Raw genomic sequence first — 19916 nt, 5'->3', positions numbered from 1 at the left:
GTGGAGCGGGTCATCAGAGGCAGGAGCAGGCTGTAACAGCACCTACCGTGACCACGTGGGCCTGTTCATTAGCCTCATTTCATATGCACTGCATCTCGACGCTCTTCATCTCTCAGCCCTTTAGTGGCGCTGAAAGGAGGACGGGATGATGGGCGGGGGGTGCGCGCATACTAAATAGCCGGCCCACGTGATCATCCCTGGCTCCTACAGCTTGGAGTGAAAATGTGTGGCTATATTCATTGCCCCCCGCGTATCATCATCAGCGCGACGGACAGTGAATAAGTATACTCACCGGCCACCGATCCCTGCAGCATCGTGATGTCCTCCTGTCTGCCTGCCCGCTGATGTGTGTGGAGAGCGATGCGCACAGCGATGTCGTCATTGCTGTGCGCACGGCTCTACACAGGTCAGCGGCACTGCTGCAGACACAGACAGGAAGACGAGCGATGGTGCGTGGAGTGAGGAAAGGTGAGTATACAGCGGCAGTCCTCCACTTGTGACCACATAGGCCACTGCTGAAGTGACCGCGAGACCGCATATAGTTTTTTTAATTATTTATTTATTTACTGTACGATGTAGACCCAGTCACCGGAGTCTGTGATTGGCTGTAGTCGGACAGCTGTCACTCAGCGTGGGGGCGGGTCTGCCTGCAACCAATCACAGCCAACGGTGAGCAGGAAAGGAGTGAATGTTATGACCCTAATGAGCGGCAGTTTTATTTTACAGTAGAATCAAAGTTCTACAATAGTTGCAGTTGAGTTTTTATTTTGAGCAACTTTTCTGAGAATTACCATCGAGTAACAAAAGTCGTCTTGTAGCCATAGAACACAAAGCTTCCAACATGGCGGCTGCAGAGAATGCAGAGCGTGAAATAATGGCTGCATGAATTCTTACAGGGAAGGAAAAAAAAAAAAAAAGAAACCTTGACAATGTTAAAATCAGGATAAATATAGATTCAAGAAATGCATTTTTTTTTTAGGTTTGCGTTTTCAGTTTCCATTTAAAACTCCATTAAATGCCTTTGTTTGCCTGAGGGTAGATAAAATAACCGGCATAGAGCTCGGGGGTGCTGTAAGGCTACAGCCAGCAGTGCCATTCTAGGAGTGTAAATTGTAGGAGCGTGTCAGTCTGTACTCCGAGTAAGTGACAAATGCTGGGCCACTGACCGCCACTTACAGCAGTACTGCCATTCTAGTTTTCACTTGTAATTTTAGAATGCCTGTATTGAAAGTGCCACCAGTTAGCTAATAACTGGTCTCTTGGCATGTGCCAGTACCAATACGGGGGCCAGTGACTGCATTCAGGGAAGCACAGACCGACAGATAGCACCGCAGCGTCTGCACAGGACGTGCAGGGGGTTCGAAGGCAGAATATTCATTTATTGACAACTTTCCTGATGTTGGATATTTTTTTTAAACTTTCTTTTAAAAATCCAAATTTTACCATTTGTCTACCGTATTTTTCAGACTATAAGACGCACTTTGTTTCCCCCAAAATCTTTGGGGAAAGTGGGGGGTGCGACTTCTAGTCTGATGGCTACACGAAGGGGGGTGCGGTGGTGGTGAAGTGGGTCATCATAGGCAGGAGCAGGCTGTAGCAGCACCTACCGTGACCACGTGGGCCTGCTCATTATCTCTTTTCACTTGCACTGCATCCCAACGCCGGGAGGTGGGCGGGATCATGGGCAAGGGTGCGCGCATACTAAACAGCCAGCGCGCGTGATCATCCCTGGCTCCTACAGCCTGGAGTAATCATGTGCGGCTGTATTCACTGCTCCCCGCGCATCATCAGCGTGGGGGGCAGTGAATAAATACGGTATACTCACCGGCCACCGATCCCTGCAGCATCGCGATGACCTCCTGTCTGCCTGCCCACTGATGTGTGTGGAGAGCGGTGCGCACAGCAATGACGTCATCCCTGTGCGCACGGCTCCACAAAGGTCAGCGGCGCTGCTGCTGGCACAGACAGGAAGACAAGCGATGCTGAGTGGAGTGAGGAAAGGGGAGTATAAACGTTTATTTTTTGTGTGCCACAGGATGCGGGCCATATACCAGGATGGGGGTATATAGCAGGATTGGGGCACATATCAGGATGTGGGCACATACCAGGATGGATGGTGGACATACATACAAGAACGGGGATCATATACAAGGCAGGAGGATTATTACCAGGATGAGGCACCTTAGTAGAGAATTTGGGGACATTACCCCATAACAGTGTCAGCAGCAGATCCTCGCCCCATAACAGTGTGTCATAACCACATTTTTTGCTTAAAATATTATTTTCCTCCCCTACAAACAGGGTGCCTCTTATGGTCCGTTGCGTCTTATAGTCCGAAAAATATGGTAATTATATGCAGTGAGATCCCATGGAGGCCAGTAGAAAGTTATGTTTACATTATGTCTATGCACATTCGTAGGACTTCAGTGCCAGCTATAAAAAAAAAAAAAAAAAAAAAAAAAAAAAAAAAATTGAAAATCAGCATTTTATCTTACCATTGAAAGAAATGCACCTTTGGTCATTACCATTTCTTGCTTTTTCCCCCTAAATGATGCAGTAAGGAGACCCAAATTACACTTTAGTCTGCCAATCCTTACAAAAATGGCAGGATCAGCCAATATTTCTCAGTTTACTTGTTTCTTGTCATGCATGAACAGTTTTGACCCCATTTTTTCAACCCTAACGTGTGCAGTAACAATCTTGAATAGCTATTACTTCTACAGATAATTTGTGACATTTATGAAAGTTGTAAAAATTGGCCAACATGTACCGTATTTAAAACACACAAAAAAACCAAACTGAAATTTACTGAAAATATGGAGGAAAAACAAAGCAATATTAAAAATAATTTAGTGGATTATCACTAGAGTCTACATCATGCTGCTCTCGGATTACATAGCAAAAACATGAAGACTGGTCGTCTTTAACTTACGTCTACATGACAATGCGTCGTTTTATAATCCTTTATTATTAGGATGTTGGGAGACCGTTGTTGGGAGACATGGCTTTGAGGAGCTTAATATATTAGAAACACCTCCACTTAAAAAACGGAGACATTGAAAACAACCCTAGTGTAATGGTGTTTTACAGGAATTAAAAGGAAACCAGTCATGTCCCCAAATGCTATTAACCTGCAGATAATCTGAAGGTTAATGGCGTTACAATGCTGTCCGGCCACCTTACTGAAAAGTGCGGCTACCAGGAGAAAATGAACTATATTCCTCCTGGGTGCGCCAGACTGAGTCAGAGGCCGTCCAGAGCAGCTACAGTTACCGCTCACAGCGCTGCATATGGCGCACCCTGGCATTTTAATTGACTGACGCGGTGTGGATTCAAAATGTAAAAATTAAAAGTAACCGGCCGTCCAATGCTCCCCTTGGAATCTAAATCGGAATTATTTAAATTGGATGGGGGGGGGGGGATACTGTGCTGTCTTTAAGTCTCCCTATGCAAATTTTACTCCTTAGAATACATGTCATAAAACAAGAGCTGACAACTGTCAAGATGCTCGCATGCATGAACAACATCTTCACAAAAAGGAAGAATCAAAATCTTTACCCCCTGGACCTTCTGTCAGAGGCTTCTCATCAACTCATAGTTTTCCTTTGCATGGATGAGATTGGGGGGTAAATACCACAAAAAAGTGTCTGCAAATAGTGTTTCTGGTTTGACTTCTCATCCTAAGTCCTGTGGCAGGACCATTCTACCACTGAAGCCTGTTGTCACCTTCCCGACAGCCCTAGTTTTCAATTCTGATGGCGTGGTAGCTTTCGAATGATTTTTCCAATCTCAGTACTTCTGAGACAGCTTTTTCTCCCAAACGTAGCAATATCCTATAAGTGGTTGCAAACTACTGTTTTGAAACACGGAAACGCTCAGAAGAGAAAAAAAAACTAAAAAAAAAAAAACACTATTCGGCTTTTGTATTGCAGATCTGCCTTTAATAGTTTGGAGGACCTACTTCAAAAGCTCTCAGAAATCCATCAAAGTGACCATTTCAGATACTACACTCCAGAAATGTATCTAGCGGTGCAGTGAGCATTTTGAACACACGGGTGTTTCATAAAATTTTAGAATGCTGGGTCATGAAAAACAAAAAAAAAATATATATATATATTTTTTTCTGCTAAAATGTTGTTTGAGCCCCAAATTGTTCATTTTTACAAAGAATAGGAGGAAATAGACCCCCAAATTTAAATAGCAGCATCTCCCAAGCATGGTAATCCTCATTGTGTGACTAGAAACCGTGCACACTGCGGACATCGAAAGGGAAGAATCACTATTAGGCCCTGTGCGCACTAGGCGTTTTTACCCGCGGTTTTGCTGCAGAAATTTGAGAAATGCTTGTGATCTTACTGCAGACATTTCCCAGCAAAACCTATGGGAAAAAAAAAAAAATAGCTGTGCGCACACTGCGTTTTTTTCTCAAGAAAATTCTTTCTGAAGATTTTCTTGAAAATGTCTTGAGAAAATGTGCATGTCACTTCTTTTCCGCAGGTACCTGCGGTATACCCCCGGTATTTCACTCCATTCACTGTAATGTAATCGCGAAATTCCGGGGGTATACCCCCGGTAGCAAATGATGTGTAGTATAGCCACGATTTACCTGCGGTAATGTTCATCGCTGCCTGCGGTTTTGCACACTCCCTTGACACCGCACAGAAGCACTTCCGTGTGACCCCCAGGTGCCCGTGCAGTCTGTGTCCCGCTCTGGCCCCGCGGCTGCCTGCCCTGCAGTGTGTCAGTGTCTGCCCTTCTGTTCTTCATTGACTGGGACAGTGACTATGGTATGGATCATCGTGGGGGCCCCCCCCCCAGTTATTGGATTACGCCGGACCCGGATTTGATTGTTCTTGTCAATAAATTGGTGAAGGAGGGAATGTGGGGAGTATTTTTTTCAAATAAAACTTTTTTTGTTGTCTATTTTTTATTTCTTACTGACTGGGTTGGTGATGTCGGGTATCTGATAAACGTGTGACATCACTAACCCCAGGGCTTGATGCCAGGTGACATTACACATCTGGCATCAACCCCATATATTACCCCGTTTGCCACCGCACCAGGGCAACGGGATGAGCTGGGGCAAAGCGCCAGGATTGGAACGTCTAATGTATGCGCCACTTCTGGAGCGGCTGCAGCCTGCTATTTTTTAGGCTGGGGAGTGTCCAATAACAGTGGACCTCCCTAGTCTGAGAATATCAGACCCCAGCTGTCCGCTTTACCTTGGGCTGGTGATCCAATTTGGGGGGGACCCCACGTTTTTTGTTTTAAATTATTTATTTAATGTAAAATAACAGCATGGGGTGCCCTTTGTTTTGGATTACCATCCAAGGTGAAGCTGCCAGCTGTGGTCTGCAGCCGTCTGCTTTACCCTAGCTGGCTACAAAAGATGGGGGGACCTCACGTCATTTTTTTTTAATTATTTATTTATATTTTGGCTAAATACAAGGCTAGGCACCCTTTAGTGCCACATGAAAGTCCCTAAAGGAGGGTGCCAGCTTAGAATATGCAGGGGGTGGGACATTATATAGGTCTTTCTCATCTATCTATTCATCTATCCATTTTTCCCTCTATCCATTATCTGTCTATCGATTATCTATATTTATTGCAGTTCAGCAAAAAAAAAAAAAAACCGCAGGGACCAACCTGCGGAAAAAACGCGGCAAAAACAAATGCGTTTTTCCCGCGGTTTTGGTGCGTTTTTTTACCGCAGGTGCGATAATCTTCAACTCCCAGAAGTTTCTCAAGAAAATTTTCTTGAGAAAAATCACTTTTCTAGTGCGCACATAGCCTTAGTTTTTGAAGCACAAATATGGCAGTAATACAGTTTGTGTGCCAATTGTAGAGCACCTGAGGTGTCAAAACTGCAAAAAAAAACCTCCACACTAACCATATTTTGGAAACTACACACCCCAGGGATTTAATGTAGGAGTGTACCGAGTATGTTTCACGGATTTCTTTACCATTGGGCTGTGTGAAAACAAAAAATTACATATGGAAAATAAGTAAATATAGATTTAGGCGGGCTTTGCACGTTGCGACATCGCAAGCCGATGCTGCGATGTCGCACGCGATAGTCCCCGCCCCCGTTGCAGGTACGATATCGTGTGATAGCTGGCGTAGCGAAAATTATCGCTACGCCAGCTTCACACGCACTCACCCGCCCTGCGACCGTCGCTCTGGCCGTCGCCCCGCCTCCTTCCTAAGGGGGCGGGTCGTGCGGCATCATAGAGACGTCACACGGCAGGCGACCAATAGCGGCGGAGGGGCGGAGATGAGCAGGATGTAATCATCCTGCCCACCTCCTTCCTTCCGCATATCCTACGGAAGCCGCGGTGACGCCGGTAGGAGATGTTCCTCGCTCCTGCGACTTCACACACTGCGATGTGTGCTGCCGCAGGAACGAGGAACCACATCGGACCGTCGCGTCAGCGTAATTATGGATTACGCCGACGCTGCAGCGATGATACGATTACGACGATTTTGCGCTCGTAAATCGTATCATCTAGGCTTTACACACTACGATGTCGCATGCGATCCCGGATGTGCGTCACTTTCAATTTGACCCCACAGACATCGCACCTGCGATGTCGTAGTGTGCAAAGCCGCCCTAAGAGGTTTCATCTTTACTACAGCTAATAACAAAAAACATACCCTATTTCTACCAAGTATGCCTATGAGAATATACGTGGTCATACATTTGTTTGGGCACACCCAGAGAAGAGAATGAGCACCATTTGGCTTTTAGGGTACAGTTTCCTGAAGTAATACCTGGGCGCCACTCAAACAGCCCTATTCTGTCAAAACAGCACAAATTCCCAAAAAGGGAGTTCATTTTGCATACTACACACAGGGAAATCATATATGGGTGTAGTGAAAATTTTTACCCCATTGGTGTTTTCCAGAAGTTAGTGCGCAGTGGATGTTGTGGAGTGAAAATTGCAAATATTGCCTTTTAGTGCCTAATACATGCTGCCAGCTTGTGTCCCATAAATTAAGAGAGTTGTCAAGGACCTAACAATTGTTGACCTCGCTCAATAAGAGGTTAGCTTAATAAAAGGACATTATGTTTAATAAAGGTCTCCTATCTTCAATGTGTTGCTTGAAGAGTCGCATTTCTCTTGTTTCAGATTCTGAGAATAGTGGGGAGTCAGAAGCCCCCAAAAGCGGAAATCTGGTCTGACAGCAATCTGCTGGAGCAGATACTGTTCCTGGCAATTATGAATACAATCGTAGGGTCACTTTGCTGAAGGTACAGTGGCCAAGAGGAAAAACTCTGTTTCTCTTCATCAGAGTACAGACACTACCCTCAAGAGTGCCCTGCTCACTTACCACCATCGCAGCACGCAGGAATTCTCGGCAAAAACACCACACTAATCTCTGATGGGACTATTTGTCTATTTATATCCGCATTTTGACCCTGACAATCCTACCCAATCACTAAATTGAACCTCATCACAAGAGCCCGAACTCGTTGACCCATAAAAGGAGCAACTACAGACACTAGAGGCAAAACCACCTATATAACCTTCTTTTATATATACCATATTTTTCGGATTATAAGACACTTTTCCTCCCCAAAATGTTTTGGGGTTTTTTTTTACCTTCTTTATTTCTATATTTGGGGTACATATTATAATCCAGTGCATCTTATAAAACTAAAAATATGGTAGTCCAGCAACTATTTAGTGTTGTGAACGCAAAAAAAGCTTTGAATAGCTGTCTATGGCCTTGGTTTTGTGCACTATAAGTTGTATATTTTTTTTAGTTTTTCCAAATGGAGGATTAGTGAATTTATTAAAAGACTTAATATTTTTCAATATCCAACTGTGACCGCAAGTCACCCGAGTGACTGAAGCGATCAGCGCTGCAGTCACTCAGGTTACCCGCAGCTACCGCTCTCAGATGGAAGACTCCAGCTGTGGCCGTGGGTAACCTGAGTGATGGCACCGCTGATCGCGCTACTCACTTCAGTCACTCAGGGGATTAGCGGTCACCGGTGAGTCCTTCACGGGTGACCGCTAATCAGGACGCGGCACACAGACAGAGCCGGGGGATGACAATGAAGTCGGGTGAAGTTCATTCTCATCGCGCGACTGTCTGCTGTGAGAGAGCATGTAACAGAGCTGAATTGCCGGGGGAACGCACTGTCAAAAATGCATGGAAAATGCATTTTTTTTTTTTTTTAACAAACGCAGTGTTTACATTTGTCCAGTCTGCCAGAGGGTGCGTTCTTTTCCGCACTGCACAGAATGCAACGTGCGCTCATACCCAAAGTCTGAGCTGATGGTAGGATAACTGCTATGATCTCTCCTATACAGAGCTCTGTACACAGAGAGAATTCCTGCTCTTCATTTGTTACCACTCAGACAAACAATAGCAACATGACATTATACAGTGGTCCTGTGCTATCCGGGTGTAAATAAAACTCTCATATGAGGTAAGAGACTTGTTAGAAAGCTCGCCACAATCGTTGTTCCCGAGTTACCTGGGTTGTGCCAAATGACACCACAGTGACCTTGCAGTCTATATTGTATGAACAATACAGATATGAGCTGGGGTTTGATTGTTTTTCTCCCTACTGGGGGATGACAAGTTCAAGAGGAAGGGGTGGGGGATAGAAGAAATATCTGAGGAGTGGGAAAAGAAACAGATTTCTTTTGTTTCGCAGTGGACCATCATTGGGTTAAAATTTTAAGAGGAGCAGTCAGCTCTAATATTTATTTTAATACAAACTTGTGTGTGACGACATGGACTCTCATGGGTTAAAGTTTCTTAACATTCAGCCAGACGTTGTTTTTTCTTCATTGAATTGGTCGGTGGTTGACCTCCACCTTGCTTTGCACCCCAATTTGGGATGTATTCCATCTGTCTAGATTTTGGCGGTTGGTGACTGTTCACATTAAGTCATCAGGCTTTGTCCACAGGCTATTTACTTCATGCAGCATTTGCTTGGACCTGTCCCGCCCACAGCCATGACTCAGTCATGGATACGGGATTGAAATAGACCAGGTGAGTGCTGCTAAGAGCAGTTCTACTATTCATATGTGAGGCCGTATGGCACATTTTATAAAAATATTTTAGTGTAGGACTGCTTCAAATGAGATTTGCCGTGACGTGGCGAAGCAGCTCAAGAAATTGCAATTTTTTGCCAAAAATCTCAAAATTTTTAAAATAAGTACAGTTTGGAATGTGTAGTGCTGTAGTGCACATTTGGTGCTGCTTTTTGTTTTTTCTGTATTGTTCTTTTGTGTAGTAACTCATGTTTGCTTTTGTTTTTGTTTTGTTTGTTTTGCTATTGTTTCTCCAGACCCTTCCAGTAATCATTGTAATGTAGTTGTGTATTGCTAATGTAATTACCTTAGTAGCCATTGTCTAGTCTGTGACTTGCAGATTTCATGTAGATATCCTCAGTCTTTCTATGCACATCATTTAAATGAACATTATCCATGCAGCTTGAAATTCATCCAATAAGAGAAGCAATCTTGTACAACCAATCCGATAAGGGCACAGTTTATCCTAAGGGAAGGTTATGGCTATAAAAGGGATTTCTTTAAGTCACCAGGTTGTTGTTGTTGATGGATGTGCATGATCCAGCCTAAGCTCTTAGGAGCTGGCTAGAGGATCAGGATACCTTGTGGCTTCAATCTAGGGACTTTGGTTCCGATTGGAGACCATATCCACAGTCTAGGGATTTCGACTCCAGCTGCCAGGATTATATCATCATACCAGAGACTACTTAAGGAGGAAACCCAGGTTGGGACAAATTGGTCAACTGGTACAGACTTTGCAGACCTCAGCCAGCTTCCTAAATCTGGCGTTATTCCAGTCACGGTGGGTGCCCGCCGAAAGCGGGGTGCTGCTGGATTGGAGTAATTAGCCCTGGAACATCTGAGTCATGGGCATTCTAAATCCCTGGTGAGCCAGCAGAAGGGTGAGACTCTATTGCCTGTTACATTTGTGTGTTTTGCTGGTTATGTGCCGTTAATATTTTGGGGATCCAATAAAGTCTAATTATTGTAGTTCCCTCACCCTGTGTTGTCTGAGTAGTGTTCCGCCCACGGTTAAGAAGGTCGGCGTTCAGTTGGGATGAGCCCTGAGCCACGCTGTCTTTCTAAAGGCGGCCGGTTTCAGCGGACGAGAGCGCCCACTGAGACCCGTGTCTCCACATTGTGTTCCTTAAAAATAACAATGCTAGGCGATTATGTTGTGCCAGTCCTTCAGTTTTCCAGCTAGAAATGTAAAAATATATTGACAACTGGCTCTTACCATTCTCCTTGTTAAAAGTTTGTGTTCCTCCACAGTCTGATACTTTCAGCATGCATCGGATAGTGTCCGTCTGTGTTCGGACACACAAACTGCTGCATCGGACAGTGTCAGGCTGTGTTCGGACACACCAACTGCTGCATCGGACAGTGTCAGGCTGTGTTCGGACACACCAACTGCTGCATCGGACAGTGTCAGGCTGTGTTCGGACACACCAACTGCTGCATCGGACAGTGTCAGGCTGTGTTCGGACACACCAACTGCTGCATCGGACAGTGTCAGGCTGTGTTTGGACACACCAACTGCTGCATCGGACAGTGTCAGGCTGTGTTCAGACACACCAACTGCTGCATCGGACAGTGTCAGGCTGTGTTCAGACACACCAACTGTTGCATCGGACAGTGTCAGGCTGTGTTCGGACACACCAACTGTTGCATTGGACAGTGTCAGGCTGTGTTCGGACACACCAACTGCTGCATCGGACAGTGTCAGGCTGTGTTCGGACACGCCAACTGTTGCATCGGACAGTGTCAGGCTGTGTTCGGACACACCAACTGCTGCATCGGACAGTGTCAGGTTGTGTTCGGACACACCAACTGGTAACACTCAGGTGACAATATATTCAAGTTTCTATGAAGAATAAAATAGGAACTGCACTGTGTAATAGGTCCAAGAACATTACTGATTCATTCAACATGCAAGTTTTTACCAAATCAAATGTGTCAGAGAAATAATTGTCCATAAGTAAACCCCAAGATAATGGCACTATAAGGTTATGAGTACGTGCACAAGTTTAGGATTTGTTAGAGAAATTTCTGCAGTTTCTCCAGCTCTTGGCAGGAATAACACACCAGCAAAAACATTTGTTTTTGGTGCAGAACTTTCCCATTCATTAGAATGGGTGAAATCTGATGCAAAAAAGCTGCAAGAATTGACATGCAGCAGATTTATAAAACTCTGCAAAAAAGCTGCAAGGAGAAAATACTCAATGTATGCTTTATAATTCAGGATTCTCATTGACTTTGCTGGCATCAAGATTGAAGTTTTGGAACAAATTTGAATTAAAAAACGCAATAAAAAAAAATAAAAAAAAAAACAACAACAACAACAACAACCCATAACGTGTACACGTATCTAATATCAGCTACTAAAATAGTACTAATATAAAAACATGGCCAATTATTATATGGAATGGAAGTGGTAAATGTTATTGTAACATACAACAGAAATATGGAATATTAATGGACAATATGGAATATGGAATAATAAAGCAACAAAACACACAACTTAAATAGAAAACAGGGGAAAAAAAGACCTGTGGAGTGGAAGATGGAATGACATTGTTCTCAGCAGGGACTGGTATAACAGGGATCACAGGGACAATGGGAGGGCAAGGAGCACCAGCGTCTGTGGACTAAAAAGAAAAGAAACATATTCAACCCACAAAATAAAGAAAACGGAGGAGATTGCACATAAGAACGATCAAATGAAGAATGGGAACTTTACAAACTTATATGCACTGCAAAATATGCAACAGCTTATCATATTGGTGCATTTAAAATGTATCTTTAATTTATTAGCTAACATCAATTCATAAACTGCTACAAATTATTTCAGTGCCACCATTTGTACATACCGTAAAGCCAGTTTGTGAAGGTGTATGTGTGTTTATTGTTTCTAAATTTGTTAGTTATCTTTGGAGTCAAATCTAATAATCTGGAGATGAATGCTTGCCAAGTTTGAAAAAGATTCAGTAGGTCAAGGGTAGATCATGTAAAATCACGTGACCTCACTGAACATATGACGTGCATCAAATACCCGCTGCATTAAAATCTTATACGTGAACCCGTCAGGTGCAATATTCACCAAGACCCACGAACAGTTCTCGCTGCAAAGTATGAAAGTAGCAGAAATAGTATTTATAAAGATCCTTTATGATATACTAATGAGCGCAGGGACTAGTCGCAAGGGTGTTTAATGCGCTCTTAGCATGGTAGCACACACAGCCATAGCTCCAGAGGATCAGCATATGCAGAAAGCAGGACGACTACGTCTGCAATCGGGATGGTGAAATTCCACCTCTTTTCTACTGTTTTGTTTTCTTTTGCTCCTTTCATGCAATCCGTGCCCTGGTCTAACTTTGGTGATCATACACAAGAAGGGACAAGCAGAAATTCTATCTTTCATGTGGTTACTCACAAATGCAACATTAGCCATTTTTGTGACCAAGGTCCAGGAGGACGGAAATGTGATATATTTCAATTGTCGCTATTCTATCCTAAAATAAAATTTCACCTTATTTATGCATTCAAACATTTCTGTCTCACTATTGTATGCCTGTAAAGAGTGCCTGCACTATTATTACTATATAAGTTTTACAGGGACTACGCCCCCTATACTAGCACCTCTGAGCTACTCTATTAAGAGTGAGTGCATACTATAAATTTTCATTAGCACACCCACAGGGGCGTACTAACATGCTATTCAATGCCCATTGCCCAACGTCATCAGCGGTAACGCGCATACATGCATCAGTCACTGCTTCAGAATGCCGGGCTTAGGGTCAGAAGTCCCAGCAATGGGCATTGAATATTGTTAGCACGCTCCTGTGGGCATGCTAAGAGGGCGGAATGAGCACAGCCCCTGCGAAACAGTCCCTGCGCTCATTAGCATATCATAAAATATTTTATAATAACTATTCTAAAGATCTCTTTATCTATGCTAGTGTATACAGGGACGGTTAGGCAGGGATTAGCAATATACACCCAGAACTGCTCGTGGCTCTGGGTGCATATTGGATCTGACAGGTTCACTTTAAAGGGAACCTGTCAGCAGAAATTTCCCCTAAAACCTAAAAGCTTCCCCCTCTGCAGCTCCTGGGCTGCATTCTAGAAAGGTCCCTGTTATTATTGTGCCCCCTTTCTGACCAAAATAGAGAGTTTATAAAGTCTTACCTTTTTGTATGCAGATTCTGTAAATGTGACACAGGGGCGGGCTGCCTGGCGTCCGTTATTCTGCCTCCTGCCGCTTTAGGCCGTCCCCCATCACTCCTTTCCATAGCTGTGGACGCCGCCCAGTGCTCCACAGGTCCCCGCGCATGCCCAGTGCTCATCTCTCGTGGATGAGCACTGTGCCCAGTGTCACCGCTGGTGACGTGCGCGCAGGCTTTAGATTATGGGCGGTGCTGTGATGTTTATTACCAAGCAACCGCCCATAATCGCGGGACCGCGCTTTCCCCCTCTGCGTCCTTCGTTCTGCGCAAGCGCGGTGCTGCTGACCCCACGTCACCTCCTTCCCATCTTGCCCTGAGGCAGGAAATAGATGGGAAGGAGGTGACGTGGGGTCAGCAGCACCGCGCTTGCGCAGAACGAAGGACGCCGAGGGGCAAAGCGTGGTCCCGCGATTATGGGCGGTTGCTTGGTAATAAACATCAGAGCACCGCCCATAATCTAAAGCCTGCGCGCACGTCACCAGCGGTGACACTGGGCACAGTGCTCATCCACGAGAGATGAGCACTGGGCATGCGCGGGGACCTGTGGAGCACTGGGCGGCGTCCACAGCTATGGAAAGGAGTGATGGGGGACGGCCTAAAGCAGCAGGAGGCAGAATAACGGACGCCAGGCAGCCCGCCCCCGTGTCACATTTACAGAATCTGCATACAAAAAGGTAAGACTTTATAAACTCTGTATTTTGGTCAGAAAGGGGGCACAATAATAACAGGGACCTTTCTAGAATGCAGCCCAGGAGCTGCAGAGGGGGAAGCTTTTAGGTTTTAGGGGAAATTTCTGCTGACAGGTTCCCTTTAAGATTGAAAGTGGATATCCAGGCACAACAACATGTCATACACTACTAGATCACTACTAGATCACATTGAAGTCTGTGCTCCTGACACAATACTGACATCCATAACAAGGAGATTCTATACGCTAATTTAAACCTTCTTGTTTTTCATACCCAGGCACAATATTTCTAGTAAATTAGACTTCTTACTACATTCTGAGAAAATGGTTAAATGAAGGATAATTTAACAAATCTCTGCATAATGGCAAAGGATTAAGCATGATCGAGCTCTCCTAGCTCAGAAAAACAGTGATTGTCCAAGTTTGCACATTATCACTACTATATTTACACCTATGACATATTACAGCATTTCCATATATTGACTGGTTTACTTTTGTATTTGAAAGATTATTTCCTTTAGTTTAATAGGAGACCTGAATGAAGTACAGTGGAAAGACTACCATCAGTTCATTCCATTGGCCATCTACTTGCCATCGTTCTGATGGACATGCTGAGCATGCGCAGTAGAACGTGACGGGATCAGTCAGCGGATTCCACCACTTTGTCTATGGGGGCAGATTCCGCCGCAATGCACTATCATTAGACACCTTGGCGGATTCTAACAGAATCAGTCAAGGTGCAATATTTTAACGACCCAGAAAACGCTACATGCAGCGTTCCCTCCGCCCGACGCTGCGTCAAAATAATGACACAGCGTCGTCCAGCGGATGCAACGCAGACACTTGCCTTACAGTGAATCGTTAATACAAGTCTATGGAGAATAGCGCACTGCGTTAACAGACTGCGCTATTCTCCATAGCGGCGGATTGCGCTGAACGCAAGTGTGAAAGTGCCCAAACACACACACACACACACACACACACACCTGGATAAGTCACCTGTCCCCAGCACCGACGTCCTCAGCGCCATGGCCCCGCTCGGCTCCACCCACCGCACACATTACCCCACACGATGGGGGCACATGTCAGGATGGTGGCTGCACCATGATGGTTGCACATACCAGCATCAGCATATTTTTACTTAACTTTACACTGTTCATGGCCTTCTTTCATTACAAGCCATGGACATCATTAAACATTAGACTCCTCTATTAAAACTTCCTTCTGTTTGTCATTTTAAAACCAATAAACAATTATAAAAGCGGGCTCTACACACAGCGACATCACTAGCGATGTCGCTGGTGAAAACACCCGCCCCAGTCAGTTGTGTGTCAGGGGCAAATCGCTGCCTGTGGCGCACAACATTGCTTACACCCGTCACACATACTTATCTGCCTAGCGACATCGCTGGGGGCGGTTCGTTCGGCGTCACAGCGGCGTCACTAAGCAGCCATCCAATAGAAGCGGAGGAGCAGAGATGAGTGGGCCGAACATCCCGCCCACCTCCTTCCTTCCTCATTGCCGGCGGCCACAGGTACGGTGATGTTCCTCGTTCCTGCGGTGTCCCACATAGCGATGTGTGCTGCCACAGGAACGACGAACAACCTGCGTCCTGCAAAAGCAACGATAATCGGGATAAGAACGACGTGTCAACGATCAGGTAAATAATTTTGATCGTTAACAGTCGTTCCTGCGTTTCACACGCAACCACGTCGCCAACGACGCCGGATGTGCGTCACGAATTCAGTGACCCCCAACGACATCTCGCTAGTGATGTCGTTGCATGTAAAGCCAGCTTTAGAATACTAAATTAAACCTAACCCATCCAGTCCATTCATTACGTTATTCAATCTGCTAACCTACATACACATTATAGACTACTCGACAGGTTAGAATCGGGCCACCTTCTAGTTATATATAAAAATAAGGCGAAACATTCAATCCAGATCAATTAATGAAGTTCCTTTTAAGCGTACGTTCCACGTGGGATTTTTTTTTTTTTTTTTTTTTTTTTTTTTAATTTTACCACAAATATGCAGCTTTCGGGCCAAAAAAAACCGCACCAAAACCGCATAAAAAAACCGCAATGAGTTTTTGACGCATTTTTACTGCGTTTTGCCCAAAGCGCTTATTTAAGTCAAATCTATTGACTGGAAGGGCTCAAAAACACTGGAAAAACGCATAAAGAATTGACATGCTGCATCTTTAAAAACGCAGCTAACAAAAGATGCCCAGTGTGGACAGCAAAATAGAAATCTCAGACTTTGCTGGGAGAAGGAAATGCATGCATTTTGGAGCATCTTTGTAACTTCAAAAACGCAGCAAAAGATGCCCTGTGTGAACTTAGTCTAAATTGTTTGCATTTCATTTTGATACAGAATATCTTTACGTTACAGGGAAAAGTATATTATTGAGGGACCGCAATGGGATATAAAGTCACCCTAAGGGGTACTTTGCACGTTGCGTCATCGCTACTGCGATATCGTCGGGGTCAAATCGAAAGTGACTCACATCCGGCGCCGGTAACTACGTCGCAACGTGTAAAGCCTAGATGCGCCGATAAACGATCGCAAAAGCGTTGTAAATCGGTGATCTGTGCAGCGTCAGTCATTTTCATAATGTCGCACCAATAGGAGATATGATGTTGTTCCTCGTTCCTGCGGCAGCACAAATCGCTGTGTGTGAAGCCGCAGGAGCGAGGAACATGTCCTTACCTGCCTCCACCGGCTATACGGAAGGAAGGAGGTGGGGGCGGGATGTTTACGTTCCGCTCATCTCCGCCCCTCCGCTTCTATTGGCCGCCTGCAGTCTTACGTCGCTGTGACGCCGCATGACCCGCCCCCTTAGGAAGGAGGCGGGTCGCCGGCCAGAGTGACATCGCAGGGCAGGTAAGTGCATGTGAAGCTGCAGTAGCGATAATGTTCGCTTCGGCAGCTATCACAAGATATCGCATGTGCGACGGGGGCGGGTACTATCGCGCTCGGCATCGCTAGCATCGGCTAGTGATGTCGCAGCGTGCAGAGTACCCCTAAGTTATAAAACTTTGGTTATGAAGTGATGCAAGTTCCTACACATTTAACAATTTACTTAATATTTAAAATATAAAATGTCACCATTGTTATACTGAGAACCTGGTTATTATACATAAGGAAGAACTTAAAAATATACCAAAAGTACATGTAAAATATGGAAAACAAATTAAGGAAATAAGTTATATCACTGGGACATATATTTACACTATGATAGCGCCTAATTTCTGAAGGAATTACAATATCCCTTATAGCCAACAGTTCTAGCTCATTAGTAAAAAAGTTGTAACAAAATAACAGATTATGTTGAATAGCAAAAAGTACAGTACCTCACATTTTTGTAAATATTTTATTGTATCTTTTCATGGGACAGCGCTGAACATATGATACTTTGATACAATGTAAAGAGTAGTCAGTGTAGAACTTGTGTAAGTTTGGTGTCCTCTAAAGAACTCCTCAAACAGTTAATGCCAAAACAGCTGGCAACAAATACAGTGAAGGGAAAATGGGCAAATTGTGACCAATTACCCATTTTCGCTCGGTGTCATGTGACTCAGTTTTAAAAGGACTAAGGTATGAATGGTGAGCAAGAGTGTTATATTTGGTGTTCTCTCATACACGGTTCTCATACTGGTCACTGGGAGTTCAACATGGCACCTCATGGAAAAGACCTGTGAGGAGCTGAAAAATAGAATTGGTCCTCTACATATAGATGGCCTTGGCTATAAGAAGATTGCCAATACCCTGAATCTGAGCTGCAGCACGGTGGGCAAGACCATATAGCACTTTAACAAGACATTTCCCACTTTGTACAGGCCTTGCCATTGTTGAAAAAAAGAAGTGGAGTCACATGCTCAGTGTCATATCCAGAGGTTGTCTTTCCAAAATAGAACGTATGAGTGCTGCCAGCATTGCTGCAGAGGTTTAAGGCATGTTGGGTTAGCCTGTCAGAGGTCAGGCCATACACAACACACTCCATAAACTGTCTACAAGGCTGTCGTCCCAGAAGGAAGCCTCTTCTAAAGATGATACACAAGAAAGCCGCAGTTTGCTGAAGACAAGCAAACCAAGGACATTGATTACTTGAACCATGTCCTGTGGTCTGATGAGGCCAAGATAAACTTATTTTAGTTCAAATGGTGTCAAGCGTGTGTGGCGGAAACCAGGTGAGGAGTACAAAGACAAATGTGTCTTACCTACAGCCAAGCATGGTGGTGGGAGTGTCATGGTCTGGGGCTGCATGAGTGCTTCCGGCTGTGGGGAGCTAAAACTCATTAAGGGAGCTATGAATGCCAACATGTAATGTGGCATAGTGAGCAGAGCATGATCCTCCTCCCTTAGGAAACAGGGCCGCAGGGCAGTATTACAACATAACCTCAAAGACACTTCCAAGACGACCACTGCCTTTCTAATGAAACTGAGGGTAAAGGTGCTGGACTGGCCAAGCATGACTCCACACCTAAACCCTATTGAGCATCTGTGGGGCATTCTCAAGCTGATGATGGAGGAATGCATGGTCTCCAACATCCACCAGTTAAGTGAAGTCATTATGGAGGATGGAAGAGGAGTCCAGTGGCTCCTGTGAAGCTCTAGTGAACTCCATGCCCAAGTGGGTTACCGCAGTGCTTGAAAATAACGGTGGCAACACAAAATATTGACACTTTGGGCACCATATTGCCGTTTTCGATTAGAGGTGTACTCATTTTGGTTGCCAGCGCTTTAGACATTAAGGTCTGTGTGTTGAGCTATTTATAGGGCACACAAATTTACATTTATACAATCTTCAGTGTTGTCCCATGAAAATATATAATAAAATATTCTCAAAATATGGATGAGTGTACTCACTTGTGATAAACTGTAATAATAAGATTGCCAGAAGGAAAAAAAGCAAAACAAAAATAAAAAGTGGTCTTCTAAAAACAAAAATCCCACACCCAATATTAGCTAGAAATATTGTTTAGAAGCGAAATAAAGGAAAGTATCAAGAATATAGATATTAAAAAAAAAAAAACAAACAAACAAAAACTAAATTTTTACACTAAGTGTGAAAATGGAAACATGGAAAATGTGAGCTAGACAATTGGGGTCACGGTTAATCCCTTTACGCTAAAACCATTTTTTGCTCCCCTTTTTCCAAGAGCTGACACCATTCATTTTACCATATAGTGTACTGGAAAACAGGGGGGGGGGGGGGGGGCGGTGAGTGCAACTCCATTATACACACACACTGCATGTAGACACCACACATTTATATACTGTAGATTTTTTTCATTTCAATGGTGAAAAAAAAAAAAAAAAAAATCAAAAAAAAAATCAGAAGTTTGTTTATAATAAATAAATAAAAAATAAATAAAATAAAAATAAAAATAAATAAATAAATAAATAAATTAGCTTTTAGCAAGAACCGTGACATTTTTATTTTTAGAGACCTGGGGCTGTTTCGCGGCTTATTTTTTACATCCTGCGCTGTTTTTACAGATACTATTTTTGGGTACATTGTTTTTTGGTTTTTTTTTTGCTATGCTGTTTACCAAATCAGATAAATTTATTTAATATTTTGTTAAATCAAATATTTCTGAACGCATCAACACCAAAATGTATATTTAACATTTTATTTCAATAGGTTGACATGAAGCTTTTTTATTTTTGATTATTTTTGCTAGTTCTCTTAGGGGACTTTAAGCTGCGATCGTCCGATCACTTGTCCTGTACAGAGCAGTGCATCACCATTGTTCTCTGTAGCTGAAATCATCATCTCCTATGAACACTGGCTCGCAGCCAGCATTCACATGAGGGTAGTAATGACAAACAGAGGTAATCAGCTGACTCCTGGCTGTGATGAAGACTCATTGATGTCCCGTGATCATATCACAGCCACCGATGGGAGCAGTGAGTGACCCACTCCCTGCCTGCTCGTGTTAAATTCCCCTGTGAGATTTAC

At 44.0% G+C, this 19916-nt stretch overlaps 1 protein-coding gene across 22 annotated transcripts in view; it reads right to left on the bottom strand.

Annotated features, from left to right (window-relative positions):
• DLG1 (discs large MAGUK scaffold protein 1) overlaps window positions 1-19916 on the bottom strand; it is a 280537-nt gene that overhangs the window by 112827 nt on the left and 147794 nt on the right. For 13 of the 22 annotated variants that reach the window (XM_075340530.1, XM_075340529.1, XM_075340531.1 and 10 more), the window contains one exon: window positions 11582-11680. The exons of the other annotated variants lie outside the window; for them this stretch is intronic. In XM_075340530.1, coding sequence (XP_075196645.1) covers window positions 11582-11680 — 99 coding nt within the window. The remainder of the gene's footprint in view (window positions 1-11581; window positions 11681-19916) is intronic. 22 annotated transcript variants of the gene reach the window in all.

Source organism: Anomaloglossus baeobatrachus, chromosome 3 (genome assembly GCF_048569485.1).
Source record: "Anomaloglossus baeobatrachus isolate aAnoBae1 chromosome 3, aAnoBae1.hap1, whole genome shotgun sequence".
Taxonomy (NCBI): Eukaryota; Metazoa; Chordata; class Amphibia; order Anura; family Aromobatidae; genus Anomaloglossus; species Anomaloglossus baeobatrachus.
This window is presented reverse-complemented; position numbering and strand designations above follow the sequence as displayed.